General features: G+C 56.0%; 1 protein-coding gene across 3 annotated transcripts; it reads right to left on the bottom strand.

Moving 5' to 3' along the window:
• Positions 1-13,146: 13,146 nt before the first annotated feature.
• Positions 13,147-18,259, bottom strand: CRABP2 (cellular retinoic acid binding protein 2). Of its 3 annotated transcripts, none has more exons than XM_036344585.1 (4): positions 18,012-18,259; positions 14,413-14,722; positions 14,081-14,197; positions 13,147-13,616 (listed from the first exon to the last, which is right to left on the bottom strand). In XM_036344585.1, exons 2-4 carry the CDS (start codon positions 14,578-14,580, stop codon positions 13,566-13,568), a joined length of 336 nt encoding a protein of 111 aa, XP_036200478.1. In that variant the 5' UTR covers positions 14,581-14,722; positions 18,012-18,259; the 3' UTR covers positions 13,147-13,565. The 3 variants fall into 3 exon arrangements, with proteins under 3 accessions (XP_036200478.1, XP_036200479.1, XP_036200477.1); XM_036344586.1 differs by having other exon boundaries at positions 14,413-14,676; XM_036344584.1 differs by having other exon boundaries at positions 14,413-14,591; positions 18,012-18,256.
• Positions 18,260-18,814: the final 555 nt, after the last annotated feature.

The raw sequence follows: 18,814 nt of genomic DNA, 5'->3' as shown, positions 1-18,814 counted from the left end.
TCAATGATTCTCTCTCATCACTGATGTTTCTCTCTCTCCATCTCCCTTCCTCTCTGAAATCAATAAAAACATATTAAAAACAACAACAACCAGTGATGGGTGCTCATAGTCTGGTGATGGAAGTGGACGTAAGGTTATTGCCTCTCTTAGCTCCCAAGGTGTCTGTAGAGTCGAGGGAGCACAGACAATGAAGAGGGTCTCCTAAGTTACAGCAAACCAGAAACCTGGAGGCCATTCCTACCCGTTCCCTCCCAGCCCCAGGCAGGCTGCGATTTGGAATTCACTACCAATATGTGGCATAGGACTGGGAGGGCCCATGGGTGTGGAGTGCGGGGAGCGACTGAGGGCTGGTGTAGACGGGAGGCTGAGGCTTCTCCTTCCTCACGTTACCTCACAAATCCTGCTGTTTGGTTTGGGCTGGGAGCTCCCCAAAAATAGTGTCCAGGAGAGCTGACTGGGGTCTCCCCCTCCTCTTTCACTTCCTCCCTATGGGGAGAGAGATGCTGAATACTTGGGGTCCCTGGAGTCCTTAGGGAGGTCCCCTGGAGAGGTGGGGGGGCATAAGGAGGTGAATGTCTCTCCTGGCCACTCCCTCTGATGCGGAGGGGAGACATTTGGCACTGTGTCTCACACAGAGAGCATTGGGTCTGACCTTTGAACTTTCTAGTTGAATGACCTAGGGCCGTGGTCGGCCCCTTGAGTGTGGCTCTTCCTAAGCCTTAGGAGTACCCTAATTAAGTTAATAACAATGTACCTAGCTATATAGTTTAAGTTTAAAAAATTTGGCCCTCAAAAGAAATTTCAGTCGTTGTGCTGTTGTTATTTGGCTCTGTTGACTAATGAGTTTGCCGACCACTGACCTGGGGAAAGTCACATAACTTCTGTAGGTGATCCTCAGTTTACCTGTTGGTAAAGGAGGTTAACACCCATCCCCATAAGTTTTACTTGAGTATCAAACAAGACCAGGTGTGGGGACGTCTTTCTACCAAGCCATTTAGCTGGAGCAAACTGCCCTCCCATGAACCACCCTAGGTGAGTTTTGGGGCTCATGGGAAGCAGAGATGATCTAGAATGCTGGAGAAGAGTCTGGTGTTGCTTTTCCTAAGGCAGGAGAAGGTGGGTTCTAGCAAACACAGCCTGACAGAGCTTCATCAATGCTCAGCGGGTTCTAAGAAGATCACTGGTATCTGAAGCGGAAAACTGAGAAAAATGAGGCCCCGCATGGGGGCCAGCAGGCACTCCCCAGGCACTCCTAGGCCAGTGTCCTCCTCTCCTCCCCCGGGGCTTGCACTGGATTACGGGGTTTTTGTGAGGCCTTTGGCTGCACTTCCTGTGTCTCTGGGCCCAGGACACATGGGCCATGTGACGCTACAGGGGTGGATACAGAGTTCAGTAGTTGTCCCCAGAGACATCTATGAGCAAGCTGAGGAGGGCTCTGGGCTGTGTCGCTGGGTTCTGCCCTCAGTCCTGACTGTTGTAATGTTTGTTTGGGTGTGTGCGTGTGCGTGTGTGTGTGTGTGTGTGTGTGTTTAAGCAGATTTTCTTTTTTAAAATTTTTAAAATATATTTTTATTGATGTCAGAGGGGAAGGGATGGGGAGAGAGAGAGAAACATCAATGATGGGAGAGAATCATTGATCGGCTGCCTCCTGCACGCCCCCTCCTGGGGACTGAGCCTGCAACCCAGGCATGTGCCCTGACCAAGAACTAGCCGGTTTTTAGACTTTTCACAATCTGCAGTGTGTTCATTCCGCACAACTGGAAGCACATCAGAGGAGGCTCGAGGCCATAGTGTTGAGAAGGAAAGCAGCTGCGGGAAGTATGCACGGCAGATGCGTTTCTCAAACATTCAAAACCCTGCAAAACAACGTGTTTTTTGGAGACACGTGCATATGTAGTAAACATATTGCCGAAAGGCAAAAGAATGATAAAAATCAAAGAGAGCACAGTGATTCTGTCTGGGGAGGAGGAGGGAATGCAAGGGGGATGGAGTGGCACACCACTGGGTGTAATATAATTCTTTATTGGTAAAGGGCGTGAAGTATTAGAAAATAAATACATAGAGTTGGGCATCTTAAGTGTCTGAAGAGTTCTAGGGTAAAAGGACCCAGACTTTTCTTACATGGATCCAGGAACCAGAACCATGGTGGTGGGTGGAAAGGACGGGGCCCAGATGCCAACCCAAAGGGGATGGTTGCAAGGCTTGTCTCTGTCCTGAGCAGGTTGCCACCAGATGGAGGGAAGGCTCTGTTACTGGAGCCCAGGCCGGCTGCCTGCTCCAGGCTGATTCATTTTTGGAGGTGTCTTAGTGGACCTTGGTGGCTTCTTCAATCCTGGGGACTCCAACAATTTAGGAATGAACAACACATCTTGACCCCAGGGTCTGTCCCTCTTCTGTCCTCCCTGGAGAGCTGCAGTTCCTGCCCTGAATTATTGCCAGAGGGTTCTTTGGGCCAAAGCAAGAGGCCTGGGAATGAATTCCAGAAAGAACTCGCTTGGGTTGTGGGATCAAAGAGAAGAGAGTGGGATAAGGGAGAGGAAGAGGTGGTGTGTTCTCTACCGCCAGCCCCTCCCTGCCCAAGTAACAGTGGGACCCAGGCCCCAGGCTGGGGCCAAGCAGGCAGACCAGTCTGCCCCAGCCTGGGCCATCGAAGGGGAAGCGCCTGCTGGAACCCCTTGTTGGATGTGATGTCTCAAGAAGGCACTAGGTGGAGCCAGGACACCAGGACACCTCCGCCTCATCTATGGGATTTGGGGGTCAAGCTGTTTTCCTGCTGGGAGTCCAGTGTCCAGGGGGACCCACTAGGAGGGAATGTGAGGAGGATTCGAGACAAGGAAAGTCTGAGGAGATGGGAAGAAGGGAATCTGTGTAGGGAGAGGGGGAAGGGGAGCCGGGGTACCCAGGACAGCTGGGGGGAAGGGGAGGTAAATTTATCTTCTGAGCTGGTGGCATTAAAAATAACCGGAGGCTCTGAGTAACCCAAGCTCCCAGCTTTCTATGTTGGGGTGGAGGCCATCAGCGGGGACTAGAAGAGCAGAGTGATGCGGAAGCGGAGGGTGGGACTCTAGTGGTCCCCCCACATACACACACTCCCCCCCTCCTGCCTGGGGCTAGTGCACCAGGGCCTGGGCCTGCTGGTGGGCTGGCTGGGGAGAGGGGACAAGGAGGGAAGGAGGAGTGAGCGGGAGCCGGGCAGGAACAATGCTGGCGTCCAGCCAGGCGACTGAGGAGAGAGGAGGGAAGGGAGAGAATGAGGGGCGGAGAAAAGGAAAAGAAAAGAAAGGTGACAGAGCCGGAGAAAGCGCCCCACCTGGTGCGACTCCCTCCTCCCCTTCCTGGTCCCTGAAGCCACTGGAGGAAAGGAGCCTTTCTTCTGGGTTCAGTCCTCCCGCGGAGCTAAAGCTGCAGCAGGAGGCAACGAAGGGAGCCCTCAGCAAGGACTTCCCTGGAGGAACGGGGACCATGGGAAGGTCGTGGGAGGGTGGGTTCCCTCCTGCTCTGGTGAGTCCTGGCACTCGGCTGGGCTGTAGCACATGTTCTTGCCCTGAGACAGGCTGCCAGACGAGATGACCTCACTCCCCTGTCTCTGTGTTTCTGCGGTCCCTTGGCTGGCTTCTGGGTCCAGCTTCGATGACAGGACAATTACAGGAAAGTTTCGCTGAAAGATTTAGGCCTGTACACAGCTATGAGGAAAGGGGCTGGAGCTGAGGCTGGGCAGCCTGATGGCAGACGCTGGGGATGGTAAGAGAGGGCCCTTGTGGACACCTTGTCCCACAGAGCTTGCTGTGCAGGTCCTGCCCTGGCTCTGGAACGGAGGAGAGGTGTGGGGCGCCATGCCTGGCACATAACAGGAGCTCTGTGACTATTTCCTCATTGGATGGAAGAACAGATGGGAGCTCTTGTGTCGGGGATTGCACTGGCCCTGATCACCACAGTGTTTGGCACATAATCGATGCTCAGTCAATGTTAGTCAAGGGAATAAAAGCTGCCCTACTGCCCAGGGCCGGGTCCTGCCTTTATAGGCACCCCCGAAAGCAGTGATGGCACCTGTGCCCAGTGTGGCCAAGTAGGCAATGACCTGGCCCTGGTTCTCCTTATACTCGGGCTCATACCTGTGTAGGCCGAAGTGGGTTAGGGGCTAGGTTAAGGCTCTAGCAGGGGTGGGGAACGTCTGGCCCGCAGGTGCCCATATAAGGTCTGCGAAATCATTTGGTCTGGTCCTGCCAAGGCATGAGGGGTGAGTTAATTAAATGTTTGACCAAATATAGCAGGCTAATTTTTAAGTGGATAATTTTGTAGAGCAGAAGAACGATGTTATAAATATCCAAATGGCCCCTGGCAGACATAAGGTTCCCCACCCCCCTGCAAAGAATCTCCCTCAGTGTTCCTCCCCGGCTGGGTGCAGGATCCCATGCCCTCAGGCCCCTGCTGAAACCTTAGCCCCTAATCCCCACCTGAACCTGAAGGGCCCGCACCTGTTCTGGCCTCATAAAGAGAGAGGGCCAGAGGGGCCCAGGCTGGGCCCACTCCAGGCTGAGAGATGGAAGCTAGACTGTGGGAGAACTAACATTTCTCTCCACGCTAACACCTGCTCCTCTCGCTAGAGAGACCGGGGGTTGGAGGGGTCCAGCCGACAGCCATGTGACCTGCCAGTGTGTGGTGACCTCAAGCAGCCCCTTCATGTTACCCGTGAGTCCTCTGTCCCTGCCTCCTCAGTGCCCTCCCCCCACCCCCGAAGGCAAGCCACACCCTTTTCTGCGCCTCACTTTTGTCTGGACCGAAGGAGAGGGGTGATCCCTGAAGGCCCTGTCTTTGGGGACTCTGTTCTCTGGTCCCTGGATTCCCAGCTTCTAAGATCCCACCTGGGATGGCCAGAAGGGAGGCTGGTTGCTGAGGACTGTGAAGTGTCAGCTCCAGCTTCAGTCACCTGCTTGAACCCCAGCCTGGCTGGTCACACCTGCTCACTCCAAGGGCTGGAGGTAGAAGCTGAGGCCCGAGTCCAATCTCCTCTGGGCACCCCCAGATCTCCCCTGATGGCTGCCAGGGTTGCCCTCCTTTCTGCTTTTGAACCTTTGCTGCTCCCTGCAATGGGTTGGGGCCCTGGCCAGCCCTGCAAGTGGTTGGGAGAGCCTGGCCAACCCTATGGCAGGCTGGGACAGGAAGAAGGAGCAGGAGGTTTCTGGGGCACTGGGCCGAGGCAGAGGTCAGGCAGCCAGGAGGCAGAAGAATGGAGGAGCTGGCCCTTTAAAGTCCCTTCTAGTTGGAGGGGTCGGTGGCTGTAGCTCCAGGGGATGAGAAAGGGACCAGAATGTCCTGGGAAATGAATGATGGTTCCAGAGGAGTCTATAGACTGGGGTTAAGTGGGGTCAACCCTGTCTCCCCCTCCCCCTCCAGTGCCAGTGACTGTGCAGGGGGCTGACCCTGCTGTGGGAGCCACTGCTGGGGGGGCGGGGTAGGCTGGGAGGGGCCGAGGGGATACAGGCCATGCAGACCAATGGGAAACAAATGGAGGTGGGAATGGACACCCAGGGGAAAGCCAAGGGACAGACGCGCCTCTGAGAACTGATCCTCCGGTGGGAATGGGCTGGGCAAGGGACTCTGGAGGGTCCAAGTGTCACTGGAAGGGAGGAAGGGGCATGGAGACACCCTGGGGACTGGGGCTCCTCAGGGTCCCTCTGTAAGATACAAAGCCCTCCCGGAGGCAGGGGAGGGAGACCAAGGGTCAACAGCAAGGGGTGTGCCAGGGCGCAGAGGAAGGTGGTGCTGGACAGGGGAGAGACGTGAGGGAGGAGCAAGGCCTCGGTGGGCCTCTCGGGTGGGAATCCTGGCAGCCCTGGGTAGGGGCGGGGTGGTGTGGGCCTGCCAGGTTTCTGCCGCTGCCTGGGAAGAGCCCAGCCCAGCGATCCTTATCCAGGGCAGAAACAGAACTGGTTTCTCGACTGGCAGCTGGCAGTGCCAAGGGGCTGGGGCAGGAGGAAGCCAGAGGTCAGGAGGGCAGTGGCAGGCCTGAAGGAGAGGTGGGAGGACCTGACAGGGGACCCTGACCAGCACTCGGGCAAGAGTCTCAACCGCCGCTGCTGGGGCCACTGCAGGCACTGTGTTCGTGTCTTATTTGCACACGACTGATTCACTTTCCTTATTTATTGATTTTAGAGAGAGGATGAGAGAGAGAGAGAGAGAGAGAGAGAGAGAGATTGATTTGTTGTTCCATTCATTTATGCATTCATTCATTCATTGGTTGGTTCTTATATGTGCCCTGACTGGGGACCAAACCCACAACTTTGGCGCATTGGAAGGACGCTCTGATGCACTTTCTATATAGACTAAGTGACCCCCCCCCCCCACCAGGTCCCTCCTGTCCCTCTACTCTGTCCCCCATCTTCCTCAGGTATGGCTGGCCCAGCCAGGAGAAATACCTGGTTGGACTCAGCGCCTCCCCTCCTCCCCTCCTCCCCTCCTCCCCTCCTTGCCTCCTCCCCTCCTCCCCTCCTCTCCTCCTCCCCATTCCCCCCTGAGCCTCTCCCCCATCCCCCACTAACTCTGGGAGGCTCCGGAGGTCACTGTGGGGAGGGAAAAGGGAGCTAACAAGAGGTGGGGGACCCTGGAGGACTGTCTCAGGGCCTGCTCCCTTTCACCTCCTACACTCCCTCCTCCTCCCACCACAAAGGGCCTGGCAGTCCCATCCATCTTGTGCCTGCGGAGGTCCTGAGGCAGCCTTTTGTAGGGACCTGGGGTCAGAGGACTGACCATCAGACCCCCTCTCCTCTGACCCCGCACCCCTGGGGCTCTTTCTTTCCCCCTCCTCCACTCCTCTCTGGTCTGGGTATCTCCCCCTCCCTCCCACTAACTTTCTCCCCGCGTCTCCTTCCCCCAGTCTCTCCCTCAGCATCTCTCCCTCTTCCTGTCTCTGGCCAGATTTCTGCCACTTCCTCCCATGTGGGTCCCTGTAACTTGGCTCTTCCTGCCACATAGAAGCATGGAATTGCCCTTGGGTTCTGGGAGCTTCAAAGCCACTCTGGGCCCCGGGCTCCCCCCAGGCTTTCTCTTCTCAAGTCTCAGCGATGCCCTGAATTCCTTGGGCTTTGTTTTTGTTTTGTTTTTTCAGGATACAATTTTAAATTTAATTTTACTTGAATTTCACAAAAGAAAAGGAAAGAGAAGTTGATGGAATTGCTGAATTCATATCAATATTTCCTCTGGACAAGAGATACTTCCCCTAAAGTATCCATTCAAGATTTAAAAAAAAGAAAAGAAACTGAGAACATTAAAGATTGAAGGCATGATTTTTTCCAAGGACATATTTTCATTTTTGTTTGTATAGACTGACTTCTTGCTGTGAAAGATGAGTTTGTTGGCTCAGCCACACTGGCATGAACACACAGTTCTGAAAATATTGAAGCCCTTCTGTACCAGTTAGTAAATGTCAGCCACTGGACTCAACCCAGGTCTCTCTCTCTCTCTCTGTCTCTCTCTCTGTCTCTCTCTCTCTCTCTCTCCTGGCTGCCCCATCCCACCACCAGGACCAACCCCAACCCCCATCTCCCAGTGCCTTCAACACCCACAACTTCTACCCCAAGCAGCTTAGTTTCCATCTGTTTTATGTCATGGGCATCAGGTAAGGCATTGTTTGCAGAAAGTACTCAGCGTGGAAACCCTTTGAAGTCCCCTGATCAAGGTCAGCTCTCCGACCCTTGCAAACTTGCTTGGCCCTGGATTTCGGAGAATGGAGGCCTTTCTCCCAATTCTCCCCAACACAGGGAGCTCCTTATGGAGTCAAGTGCACGTCTGCATCCTGGTGTGATTACCTTGCCTCCAAAGGGACAGCAGACACAGGCCTGTGGGTGTAGAGAGGACCCCTGAGCCGGCTCCAAATGGGGTGAGGCAGAAGGTGCTGGAGCACAGGCTCAAGTGGAGTCGGCAGGAAGCTAGTGGGCTTTGCTCCGTGCCCAGCCCTGTGCCCGGTGCTCACGGTCCAGATCCTCTCCTATCCTATCAGAGGTGCCTTTTTGCTCCCTTCCCTCCCTCCCTCCTTCCTTCCAGATTTACTGAGCACCTGTCTGTGCCAGGCGCTGGGCTACAAAGGCAAAGCTAGCATCCCCATGACCTCACCGCCCCGTGAGAGCATCATCAAGAAAAGGGCTGTGACCACGGTGGGTCCTGGATGCAGGGGGAGCCCCTGGGGACTCAGGGGAGGTTCTCCAGTGGAGTTAAAGCCGGCTGGGACCTGAAGGCTGAGGAAGGGCATTCCAGATGGAGGGAACTGCATGCGGGAAGGCAGGGAGGCAGGAAGGAGCTCGCCTGGTCTGGGAACTGTGGGAGGGCAATGGAGTCCGGGTCCAGGAAATCTGCTGTTTGAGGTTGGGGTCCCAGAACCCACTCCCTGGGCCCTCTGCCTTCTTGACCTCCTTTGCTCCCTGCTTAGAAGAGGCCTGGGCCCAGCTGTACAAATGGATGCTTTGACATTGGAGAGAGGGAGTGAGCAAGGAGGGGCCAGCTGGTGTGTGTTCGGGGATTGCTTTTCAGAAACCTGCCCCTCCATCTCCTCTTCCTCCTCCTCCTCCTCCTCCTCCTCCCCCTCCTCTGACACCATGGCAACCCGGAGGCAGCTGGGGAAGCCACCTGTGAGCTGGGCTGAGTTGAGGGGGAGGTGGGCTGGGGGTAGGGACCTCTGCTCCCCCTCTCTGAGCCTCAGTCTTGACATCTAGAATATGGGCACAGCAACCCAGTTGTGGGCTCCTGTCAACCCAGGTGCTCCAGGAAGCCCAGGCCCAGGCCCAGGCAGGACTCCTTAGGGGGAAGGCCTGGGAGGTAAGGGCGGGGCAGGGGAGTGCCCTGCATCATCCTGCAGCGGGGGACTCCGGAGGAGAGAAGTCCCTGAGCCAAGCAGCCTGCCTGGTGTGCCCACTGCACTGTCGCTGCCCAGGAGCCCGGGGGAGCAGGAGACAGGGCTGAGGCACAGACACAGGGATGGATCTCCCTCTGAGCCCTGCAGTGAGCGGTCTAGGGGCTCTACCCTGCCAGGGCACAGGGCTCAGCTGCCGGGAGCCGGTCCATCCTTGCTGTTTCAAGGGACCTGGCATATATGGCATATTGTTCTTAATATGTTTGCTCACCTTCTTGGCACTATGTGTTTTAACCAAGGTCTCCTCTCTGAGAAAGGTTGTTTCCCCAGGTAGGGATTTTCCCCTGAAGTTAGGGAGGGAATAAAACCTCTTAATTAAGTGCCAGGCGGGTAATTAATCACTTTAACTACGAACAACCGTGCTTAAGCTACATAATCTTTACTCCCTGGAATGAAGATAAGAAACGCCCTAACCTTTGTAATATAGATTGATAGGATTGAATCAACTGGTATAAATACAGATGCAACAAGACAGCAAGACTCAGAACTTAGAACACAGAACTAAGAAGACAGAACCTACACAGAACCTACAGACAGAAGAACTTCGCTGGAGAGAACATGGCAAAAGATCTTGGACTGAACCTGACTACAGAAATTGGCTACTGAACCTGGCTGGAGAACCTGGACAGAACCTGGCTGGGGAACCTAGCAAGAGAACATGGACACAGAACCTGGCTGGAGATCCTAACCAGAACCTCACTGGAGATCCTGACCAGAACGTGGCTAGAGAACCTTGCTATGATGATCATCTGAACGCCCTCTCCATGTCATTCCTTCTTCACTAACTCCGTCCACACCTTTGGGGACCCCTGGACCTGCTGGGGTTGGACCCCAGCACTCAGCTGTTTCCAGAACCCGGTCAAAGCCCCAAAAGAAGGGGCAAGGAGGAGCCTATTTCCTGAGGCTGCTGCTCAGATGACTACAAGACTGGCTTAAAGCAGGAACATGCGCTCTCCCCATCTGGGTGCCAGAATCTGAAATCAGGGTGTCTGGGGCTGTGCTCCCTGGAAGGACTCCAGGGAAGGGTCCTTCCTGCCTCTTCAGCTTCTGGGGGCTCCTGGCCACATCCCTTCAATCTTCACGTGGCCCCTCCTTCCTCCTCGCATAACTTCTTGCGAGTGATCACCTGGCCTCTTGGTTTTGCTATTACCAGGCCTTTCTCTGTCTGAGCTCCATGCTCCTGCTTCCAGGGTGTGTGTGCTTCGGTGGCACCTGTTTCCCTAAGATTTTGGCGCAGACTCTCCCAGTGCCTGCTGGTTCCCCTGCCATGTTTGTCAGCCCCAACCCCAGGGCAGAATCACACATGGCCCCTCCCTTGTCTTTGCCTTCCTGTCTTGGGCCTCGGTGGCCGGGGCATCTCTGCTGCCTGAGCCCTTTCACCCTCCAGTGGCTGGGTTCTGAGAAGCTTGGACTTAGAGAAGGTTGTCCATGGAACTCGCACAGGATGTAGGCAGAGGGTGGGGCTTCCCGTGCATTTTCTTCCAAACGTGCTGCTGAGTAATGAAGACCCAGGTAGCAGAAGAGCTCAAGAGGGACTTGGGGGTGGGAAGGGAAGCTGGAGGGACTTTTTCTTTCGTTCTTTTTTGAATCCTCACCTGAGGATATTATTGTTATTGTTATTGTTATTGTTATTGTTATTATCATTATTATTTTAGAGAGAGAGGAAGGGAGAGAAACATCATGTGAGAAACATCAATCAGTTATCTCCCTGTTGACTGGGGATCGAACCCTCAACCCTTTTGTTGTACAGGATGACATTCAAATCAACTGAGCCACCTGGGCCGGGGCTGGAGGGACTTTTTCAAGGGTTGGGCCAGGCTGGATCAGATGGGTGAGGCGCCCCTCCCTGATCCAACCTGTAGGTTCAGGACAGTGATTTCCTTGTCATCTCAGGCTGCTGGGCAAGGAAGTACAGGAGAAGCAGAGCCAAGGGGAAAGGCCCTGCCACCAGGGAGCCACTGCCTTCAGGGAGCCCCCAGTCTGATGGGGAAGACCCAGCCTCTGCCCTCTGGGATCTCCTGAGAAAGAGAAATTGGCCTCTTCTCTCTGCCTTTCTCAACATCTTTGTTCCAGAAAGAGACAAACTAGGCAGAGAAACGAGCAGGTGCTCGGAGCAAACGGGAGACAGTTCCAGCCAGGATCTGGGAAGGGGCCAGAGGGTCTCTCCAGGATGGGGAGGGGGTCGAGCTCAGGTGGGAAGGATAGAGGTCAGACAGAACTGGAGTCCAGGATGGGTGAGAAGAGGGGAGGTGATGCCGCAGAGAGACGAAGCAGGGGCTCAGGCCCGGAGTTAGGGCTCTTCGGGATTACAACAGAAACTGGCATCCAGAAAGCCCAGCCTGACTTATTTTTTCCATTTCTGAAAACATTACCACTCCCTTAGTGGCCCAAGCCAGAAGCCCAGGGCCACTGTGACACCTCCCTCTCTCTCCCTCCCCTCCCCTCCCGTCTAATGTATCACTGAGGCTGCACCCTCCACCTCTGCGCCCCATTCCCCCCCTCCCCCACTGAGCACCTCACTAGCCTCCTGCTGGCTTTCCCTTCACTCCTCCTTTTCTCCGATTCCACTGGCAGCCAGAGGGACCTCTTACAAACACAAATGTATACTCTCTCTCACCCATTTTTTGGGGGGGCGGGGGAGGAGGCAATCTAATTTTTGGAGGCCTTGCTTCGGAAGGCAAAACTAAAACAAACAAACAAAAAACCCACAAATGGGAAGCCACCACCTCCCCCTTTTAAAAGCCTTTCAGTGGTTTCATTGCATTTAGAATAAAATAAGAAATACGGTGGCCCTCAGGCCAATCCAGCCCCTGACAGCCCCAGCCACCCTGCCCTGTACTCCTCGCAGGACCTGGACAGCCCCAACCTGTCTGCAGGGCCCTTACCCTGCTGAGCCCTGTGCCTAGAGCACCTTTTCCTCTGCTCCATCCCACTAGGTGCTTCAGGATCACCCCCCCCCGCCCCCCCCCCATGCTTTGTCCTCCAAAACACCTGCCCTCCTCCATCTGCGCCCATCCCAGTCCATCATGCTCTCTCCCTTTCTCCTTCATAGAACCTGCACGATATACAATTATTTATTGGTGCATTTATTTTTCAATTGTCTATCTTTCCCCATTAAAGGTCCATTTCCCTCTTACAGGCCGCATGAGGGCAGAGATCTTGTCCATTTTTTTTCTTATCTGTGTTCCCAGCACCTAGCAGGGTACTAGCTACTCAGGAAATGATAGTTGGTTGAATACATGAACGGACCCCTCACCTCCCCCACCCCACATTCTGAGGAGACTCTGTTTCCCCAACTCCCTGGCCCTGACCCTCTGCCCTCAGCTGCGTATGTGGCCTCTCAGGGGGCAGAAGCCTTAGGCCCTGGCACTGCTGACACAGGGAGAGGGAGCGCACTGCTGACACAGGCTGTGAAGCGTGCCCACTGGCGGAAGCACAGATGCAGGGAGAGGCCACTTCAGACTGTGCGAAGAGCTCAGGCTCAGGGAAACCCACCTGTCTGAGGTCACACAAACAGCAAGTAGCAGAACCAGGACTCAAAACTCCCTTATTCCAACATTGTGCTCATTTCCCTTTATCATGCCAGGAAAGCCAGTTAGAAGCTACTGCTGTATGGAACCTGGTGGGTGATGACAAGGTCTGACCTAGGGCAGTGGCCCGGGGAAGGAGGGCAAGCATTTGAGATCAGGATGGAATCTGGGAAGATGCGGTATAGACTTGAGTGTGGAGGTTCAGGGAGAAGGGTCCAAGGGGCCTGGGAGATGTAGGAGCCAGGGCAGAAGGGGTATGTGAGAGGGCTCAAGGCAGAGACATGCTTGTCTCAGACAGGGAGACCTGGGCAGGAGCAAGGCCAGCCTGGGGCATCGATGAGCTCACCTGGAATGTGTGGGAGGCCAAGGCCAGGCCTGGGGTGCCCACAGACTGAGGTTGGAGGAGAGAGAAGGAACAATTGGAGGAGGAGGAGGAGGAAGCTGTGTCGCCTTTGTGGAGAAGGTGGGAGGAGATAGGAATCAGCTCCTCAAGTCAAGCGCCCCTCCGAGGGGTCAGGGGACGAGGCCCTGGTGACCTTGGAAGTCAGAGGGGGGACCAAGGAGGTTGGAAGAGAGGAAGTGGGGGTGATGCTCAGATTCAGCAGCAGATGAAGAGGTGGTGGTGAGAACAATGAAGGGAAGGATCCTAACTCATATGCCTGCTACTGAAACCTCAGCTCCCACACATCTTTCCAATGAGCCAGAGACAGGTTATATTTTTTTTTAAAACATTTTAATAAAATTAACCAATAAATATTCTATACTGTATAGGCTACAGGGACAAAGTAGAAGCCTGAGGGTTGTCTTTCCCTCTCAGGCCCTCAGGTCCCCTCACAGAAAGAGACGGTTCTGGGCTGGTTTGGGGCTGGGACTGGCTATTTGGGGGGTGAGGGGAGTGATTCCAAAATGGGTGATCTGGGCTCCTGCAACCCATCCCTCTTTGTTGGAACAGGGGAGCGGAGGAGGGGCAAAAAACGCAGAGCCCCTGCAGGAGGCATCCCAGCACCTGGGGAAGTGGCATGGGTGAGGGGGAGAGCTAGCCTAGAAGGCAGGGGGGAGGGACGGCCCACAGGGCAGAGAAGCAGGAGCGTGGGCTGGGGATGGGCTTGGGCCTCTGTCAGACCCACAGCCACTCACTCGCGGACGTAGACCCTGGTGCACACAACGTCATCCGCCGTCATGGTCTGGAAGGAGGACAGAAGTCACTGTTAGCCCGGGAGGCCCCGGCCCTGTGGCTTGGGAAGAGGAGGAGGGTTGAACAAAGGAACTCCGCTCTGTCTCTAGGCTCAAACCTGCTTCTTGGTTCAGGGCCAACAGTCAGAAGCTGGTCCCCAAAGGCCTGGGCATCATGGGAGGGAAGATGGCACCAGAGCCCCAGGGGTCTACCCTATATCCTCATCCCTAAGCGGGGGAGGTCCCCTGGAGAACTGCTGGGACTCTCAGTGAATATCCACTGTTCCCCTCCGAGGGGGCGCCATTTCTCATTTGCGTGAGGGCACTGGGTGGACAGGGACAGCTTACTCACACCCCAGCAGGACGTGGGAAACCAACCATGACTGTCCTCGAACCCTCTGCACCCTGGAGCACCCCAGGACATCCCCCAAGGTAGCAGTGGGCTTGCCCTTAGCTGGGAGGAGGCAGGACTCACCAGGATCAGCTCCTCATCATTGGTCAGTTCTCTGGTCCAGGAGGTCTTGGGACCCTCTCCCTTCAAAAGCCTCTGCTCGCAGACCATTTTGTTCTCACTTTCCCATTTCACCAGGCTCTGCAAGGGAGAGGTGGCCAAGTGAGCTGCGCCCCCATCAGGGACAATGTAGCAAGAGAGATAGGGGCTGTACCCCCTTTCTACCCACCACCACGACCGAGGGACTTCCTCCATTAGAAAAAGAGAATGGGACCCAGGAAAAGACTAGAAAATGGCATGCTGAGAGGCAGGGCAATAGAAGCCAGGATCCTGAGGGACTCCTTCCTGGCACTCACCTTACAGGGCCTCCCATCCACAGTCTGCTCCTCGAACTCTTCTCCAATCTTGAAGTTAATCTCCGTGGTGCGCACGGTGGTAGAGGTTTTGATGTAGAAAGTGTCTCCCTCCTGTTTGATCTCCACTGCCGGCTTGGAGGCGGCAGCCACAGCGATCTTCCTCAGCATCACGTTCACCCCTGCAGAGAAGAGAGAGGCTCACCTTTTGGGGTGCTCCAGGCACCTGTGTTACACCTTCCCCAAGAGACAGCTGGAGCAGTCTGGCTAGTTTCCGAGAAAGTTCATGAAGGACAGGGCAGGTGGTGCAGCCCTAATGAATGGTGGGGTTTAGGGAGGAGGGCAGAGAGTCAGTGCCTGCCCTTAAAGGATCCTGCTCCTAGCAGCCACCCCACCTGGGTGAGTCAGCAGTCCTAGATTAGCCACCCTGCCCCCCCTTCCCAGCTCAGGGTCACTTTTTCCCATTCCCCTCACCCAGCAGACATCCTGCTATGGGCTCACTGGCTCTGTCCACCTCACTTTGGGCCCTTTGTCTACCCTACTTGAGACCCTCTGCTGGGTGGGCTCATTAGAGCCACTGTGCCCTCACCTCTGCCCATGTGCAGGACAGACCCTCCCAGGCCAGGCCTCACCACTTTGTCCTGGAGGTAGGGACCACTTCCCTCCCTGTGCGACCCACCTCCCCTGTCTGGTGCCAGCTGGGCCTTCATTTGCCCAATCTCTGTCCCTCCCCAAAATGAGAAGGGACAGGGGTTCTCAGCCAGGGAAGAGGTGGCCAGCCGCTGGGGAAGCCAAAGGTTCTGGAGTAAGATCCATTTCCTCGATTTCCACCTGGTTCAGCCGCGCTTGTAGGCTGGGTGACCCTAGGGCAGTGATGGCGAACCTATGACACACGTGTCAGAAGTGACACGCGAACTCATTTTTTTTGGTTGATGTTTCTTCGTTAAATGGCATTTAAATATATAAAATAAATATCAAAAATATAAATCTTTTTTATACTATGGTTGCAAATATCAAAAAATTTCTATATGTGACACGGCACCAGAGTTAAGTTAGGGTTTTTCAAAATACGACACGCCAAGCTCAAGAGCGCAAAAGGTTCGCCATCACTGCCCTAGGGCCTAGGCAAATGGCTTAACTTATCTGAGCCTTAGATTGCTCAACTGTAAAATGGAGACAATAGTTTCTCCCAAAGCCTAGCAAATGGGATGAGGTAGGTGTGTTTAGGGCCTAGTACTCAGTGCCAGGCACACCTTTGAGTTTTTAAGAAATAGTAATTAGTCTTCCGGTAGCAGGCACTTTTACTGATAGAAGGAAGGCAAAAAAAAAGCCAGAGCTGGGGCTCAGACATTCTCTGCATCAGACTCCTGCTCACCTGCCCTCCTGGGAGGCTCCCACGCCTGCCCTTTCCCTTCACGGGACAGAAGGGGTACTGCCCTCCCCGCCCCTGATGTGTCCCCAACTCACCCTGGTAAGTGCTTCTCATTCAGAGTCCCCGCGCCTGTCCGCATATCCTCCCCCAGATTGGACCGCTGCTCTCTGCTCCCCAGTTATTAAGAGGGGTGGGGGTGCCAGGAGAGAGCACCCCTCTGACAGAAGACAAGCAGGCAGGCAGGCGCCTCTGGCCAGGGCCCGGGTCTAAACTGCCGGGCCAGGCCTCCTGCCCTGACTGGAGCAGAATCCCCCAGAGAAGCAATTGGTGGGGATGAGGGGGCCAAGCTGGGCTGGGCCAGGTGAGCGGGATTCCCCTACCCCTGACCCGGCCCAAACTCCCTGTCCCTCCTCTAGACCTGGGTTCCGAGAGAAACAAATCTCTTTCCCCCTGGCACCACAGCACACACTCTGAGCCAGAAAGAGGGAGTTGGAGGGAGAGAGCCCTGGCCCTCAGGAGCCCAGGAGCCCCGTTCCTGACTGCTGATCTCAGGCCCGGGAGAAATGACCGAGGTTCCAGGTCCAGCTGACTGGGCAGAGAAGGCACGTCCCACTCCATGTTCTTGCACTGAGACTACTTCACCCTTTTGCTGCCTGGGAAGCCCATCTGCTCTCTAACATCCATCTGTCCTGTTACAGGAGCAGAGCCTCCTCCATCCATGGCCATCACACTGCACGGGACAGTTGTCCTCCAAACACCTGAGCATCCCTCACAGGAGGGGGACCCTGGACTAGGGCCAAGGAGCGTGAGAAGTGACTGAGGTTCCGGTGGAGGCAAGGCTGCTGGGTTCCGAGGAGACGCCCCTCCAGCCCGCCCGCCTCTGCTGCCTGTGGAGCGGGTCCAGCCTCGGCCAACCTCGGCTGACTCAGGGCTGTGTTAATGGGTCTGTTTGCAATCTGTCTCCCAGCAGGGCCTGAGGAGGGCACGTGGCTCTGAGAGACCCTGCAGGGAGGACAAACAGACGAAGATAGACAGACAACAGGGCTGGGCTTTGGGTCTTATTCTCCAGCTGGGTCCTAGGGGTGCCTCACCCACTGGGGAGAGGAGCCAAATCCGGAGCTGGGGGAGGGGATGACACCGAGGCCTTCTGAAGGGAAATTTCCTATCCTTTTGGTGTTTCATTTCAGCGAGGGCAACACAAGAAAGACTGACATGACTAGAAGTTCTGTGGTTAGACTGCAAGGAGAACCAGCAGCAAGGAATGCTGGAAGTCCCTGCTTTTCGGATAGCATTCCAGACCCTTCCTAGGTTCAGATTCATCCCTACAGCCCCTGGCCCCACACAAGGTGCCCCTCCCCACCCAGCCCAACTGGCTTCTCTCTGTTCAGTCCTGAAATGGATGGCTCTGGGGCTCCCAGGTGGCTCCCCAGTTGCTTAACCAATCTCCATCTCTTCCCAGAGCCCCCCACCCCCTCCAGCCATTTCCTAGCTTTCACCCCTTGCCCAGACAGAGGGCACACAAGAGTTGGGAAGGACCATCTGGGTGGGTACAGTTTTCCCTGCCTTTACCCAGCACACCCAGCTGGGCTGTAGTGGGTATCCAGGGAGAAGGGAAAAGAGAACTCCTATTGGAGAAAGGGGGTGAGGGGGGAGTTCCACACAAAGCCATTTCTTGAAATCGAAGAAAGTGATAATTATCTAGAGCAATTTTAGGTTTCTGGAACTCGCTGTAGGAAAAATACTTGTCTCACAGATGGGGGTGAAGAGGGAGCAGAGTGGGAAGTGCTGAAGGGGGAAGGAAGGAGGGCCAAGGGGGGTTGGGGTGGCCCTCACCTGGCGGGTGGAGAGCGGCACATGGGGAAGGAACTTGCCTGGGCTGGGTTACCAGCGGGGACAAGGGAAGGAGGCCGAAAGGTCTCGGGGGTGGGGGGGGGGGGGGCGGGGGCCCAGGCTCCCTGCCTGGATGTAGGGTTTGCAGCTCCTGAACTGAAGAGAGCCCCTCTTCCCCACCCAAAGGGATACGGACCTCGTGCTTCTGGTTTCTACTTGATTCACAGGCTGAGTCACTGCAGGAGCTGGCATCGGTGGGCGCCCCGCCAGAGAAAGCAGGATTTAGGTGGCCCGGCCCAGCACCCTGGGACCCCTAAGCCCTGATTCTACCCCCCCTTCCTTTCTTACTCTTACCCACCTCCGAATACTCCCTCTCCGGGGCCCTTGCAAATCTCCTTACCCAGCACTTTGAGCAAATCCTCGAAGTTTTCCGATCGGACGATCTTCCAGTTGCCAGAGAAGTTGGGCATGGTGGCGGCGCTGGAGGCGGGCCCTTAGGGTCTTCGGCTGGAGCACTGGACGGTGAGTCCTTTAGTCAAACGATATGTGGCCGCCGCCTTCGCCAGAGCGTGAGACTCGGGAAGCAGGACACGTCCCAGGACAACCCCAAAGCTGGCCGGGGCTCCCGCGCGGGCAGTTTTTATACCCGGTGCGGGCCCGCCCCTGCCCAAAAAAACGGGGTGGCCCCTCCTCCCGCCCCGCCTCCCACCCCACCTGGGGGGCCCTGAGCCCCGGCCCGCCGCACAGCCCCCACTCCCAAGCCCCCTGCCTCCCGATCTAGCCCGGTGGGCGGGACCAGGGTTTGCTGGGGACCGAGAGCGCGCGCCCCGCGCCCGCGGTGGGACGGGGAGGCGAACGGAGAGCGAGGGCTGGGATTGACCTCTCAGCCCAGAGGGGCGTGGGGCGCCGGGCGCAGATGCTCAGGGCTCAGGTCTTGCCGTCCGAACCCCAGGGTCATGTCGTGCGGGTTCCCCACGTCTCCCCAACTCCTTGGTGTCGGGACCTGGGGCCGTCACCGCGGGCCAGCCCTGCTCGCGAGCGGGAGCCGGAGGAGGGAGGGCGCGCCCTAGCTCGCCTCCGGGGAAGCCTGAATTGGACCCCCGGGACCACTCCGAACTCGAGACCCGCTAGGGGCCCCGGGGGTTCTGGGCAGGCTCTTAAGTGAGGCAGCGACGCCCCCTGCTGGGACGATTCGAAGGGGCG

The sequence above is a fragment of the Myotis myotis genome, unplaced genomic scaffold (assembly GCF_014108235.1).
Source record: "Myotis myotis isolate mMyoMyo1 unplaced genomic scaffold, mMyoMyo1.p scaffold_m19_p_18, whole genome shotgun sequence".
NCBI classification, from domain to species: Eukaryota; Metazoa; Chordata; class Mammalia; order Chiroptera; family Vespertilionidae; genus Myotis; species Myotis myotis.
Note: the sequence above shows the minus strand (reverse complement) of the source record. Positions and strands in the feature narration are given on the sequence as shown.

Bases quoted from the DNA above. Each gene is read 5' to 3' on its own strand.
- CRABP2 (XM_036344584.1), bottom strand. From the start codon at position 18,081: ATGCCCAACTTCTCTGGCAACTGGAAGATCGTCCGATCGGAAAACTTC. The intron at 14,592-18,011 runs GTAAGGAGATTT...TCTTCTCTGCAG, and splicing joins GGATTTGCTCAAAGTGCTGG to GGGTGAACGTGATGCTGAGG. The intron at 14,198-14,412 runs GTGAGTGCCAGG...TCTCCCTTGCAG, and splicing joins TGGATGGGAGGCCCTGTAAG to AGCCTGGTGAAATGGGAAAG.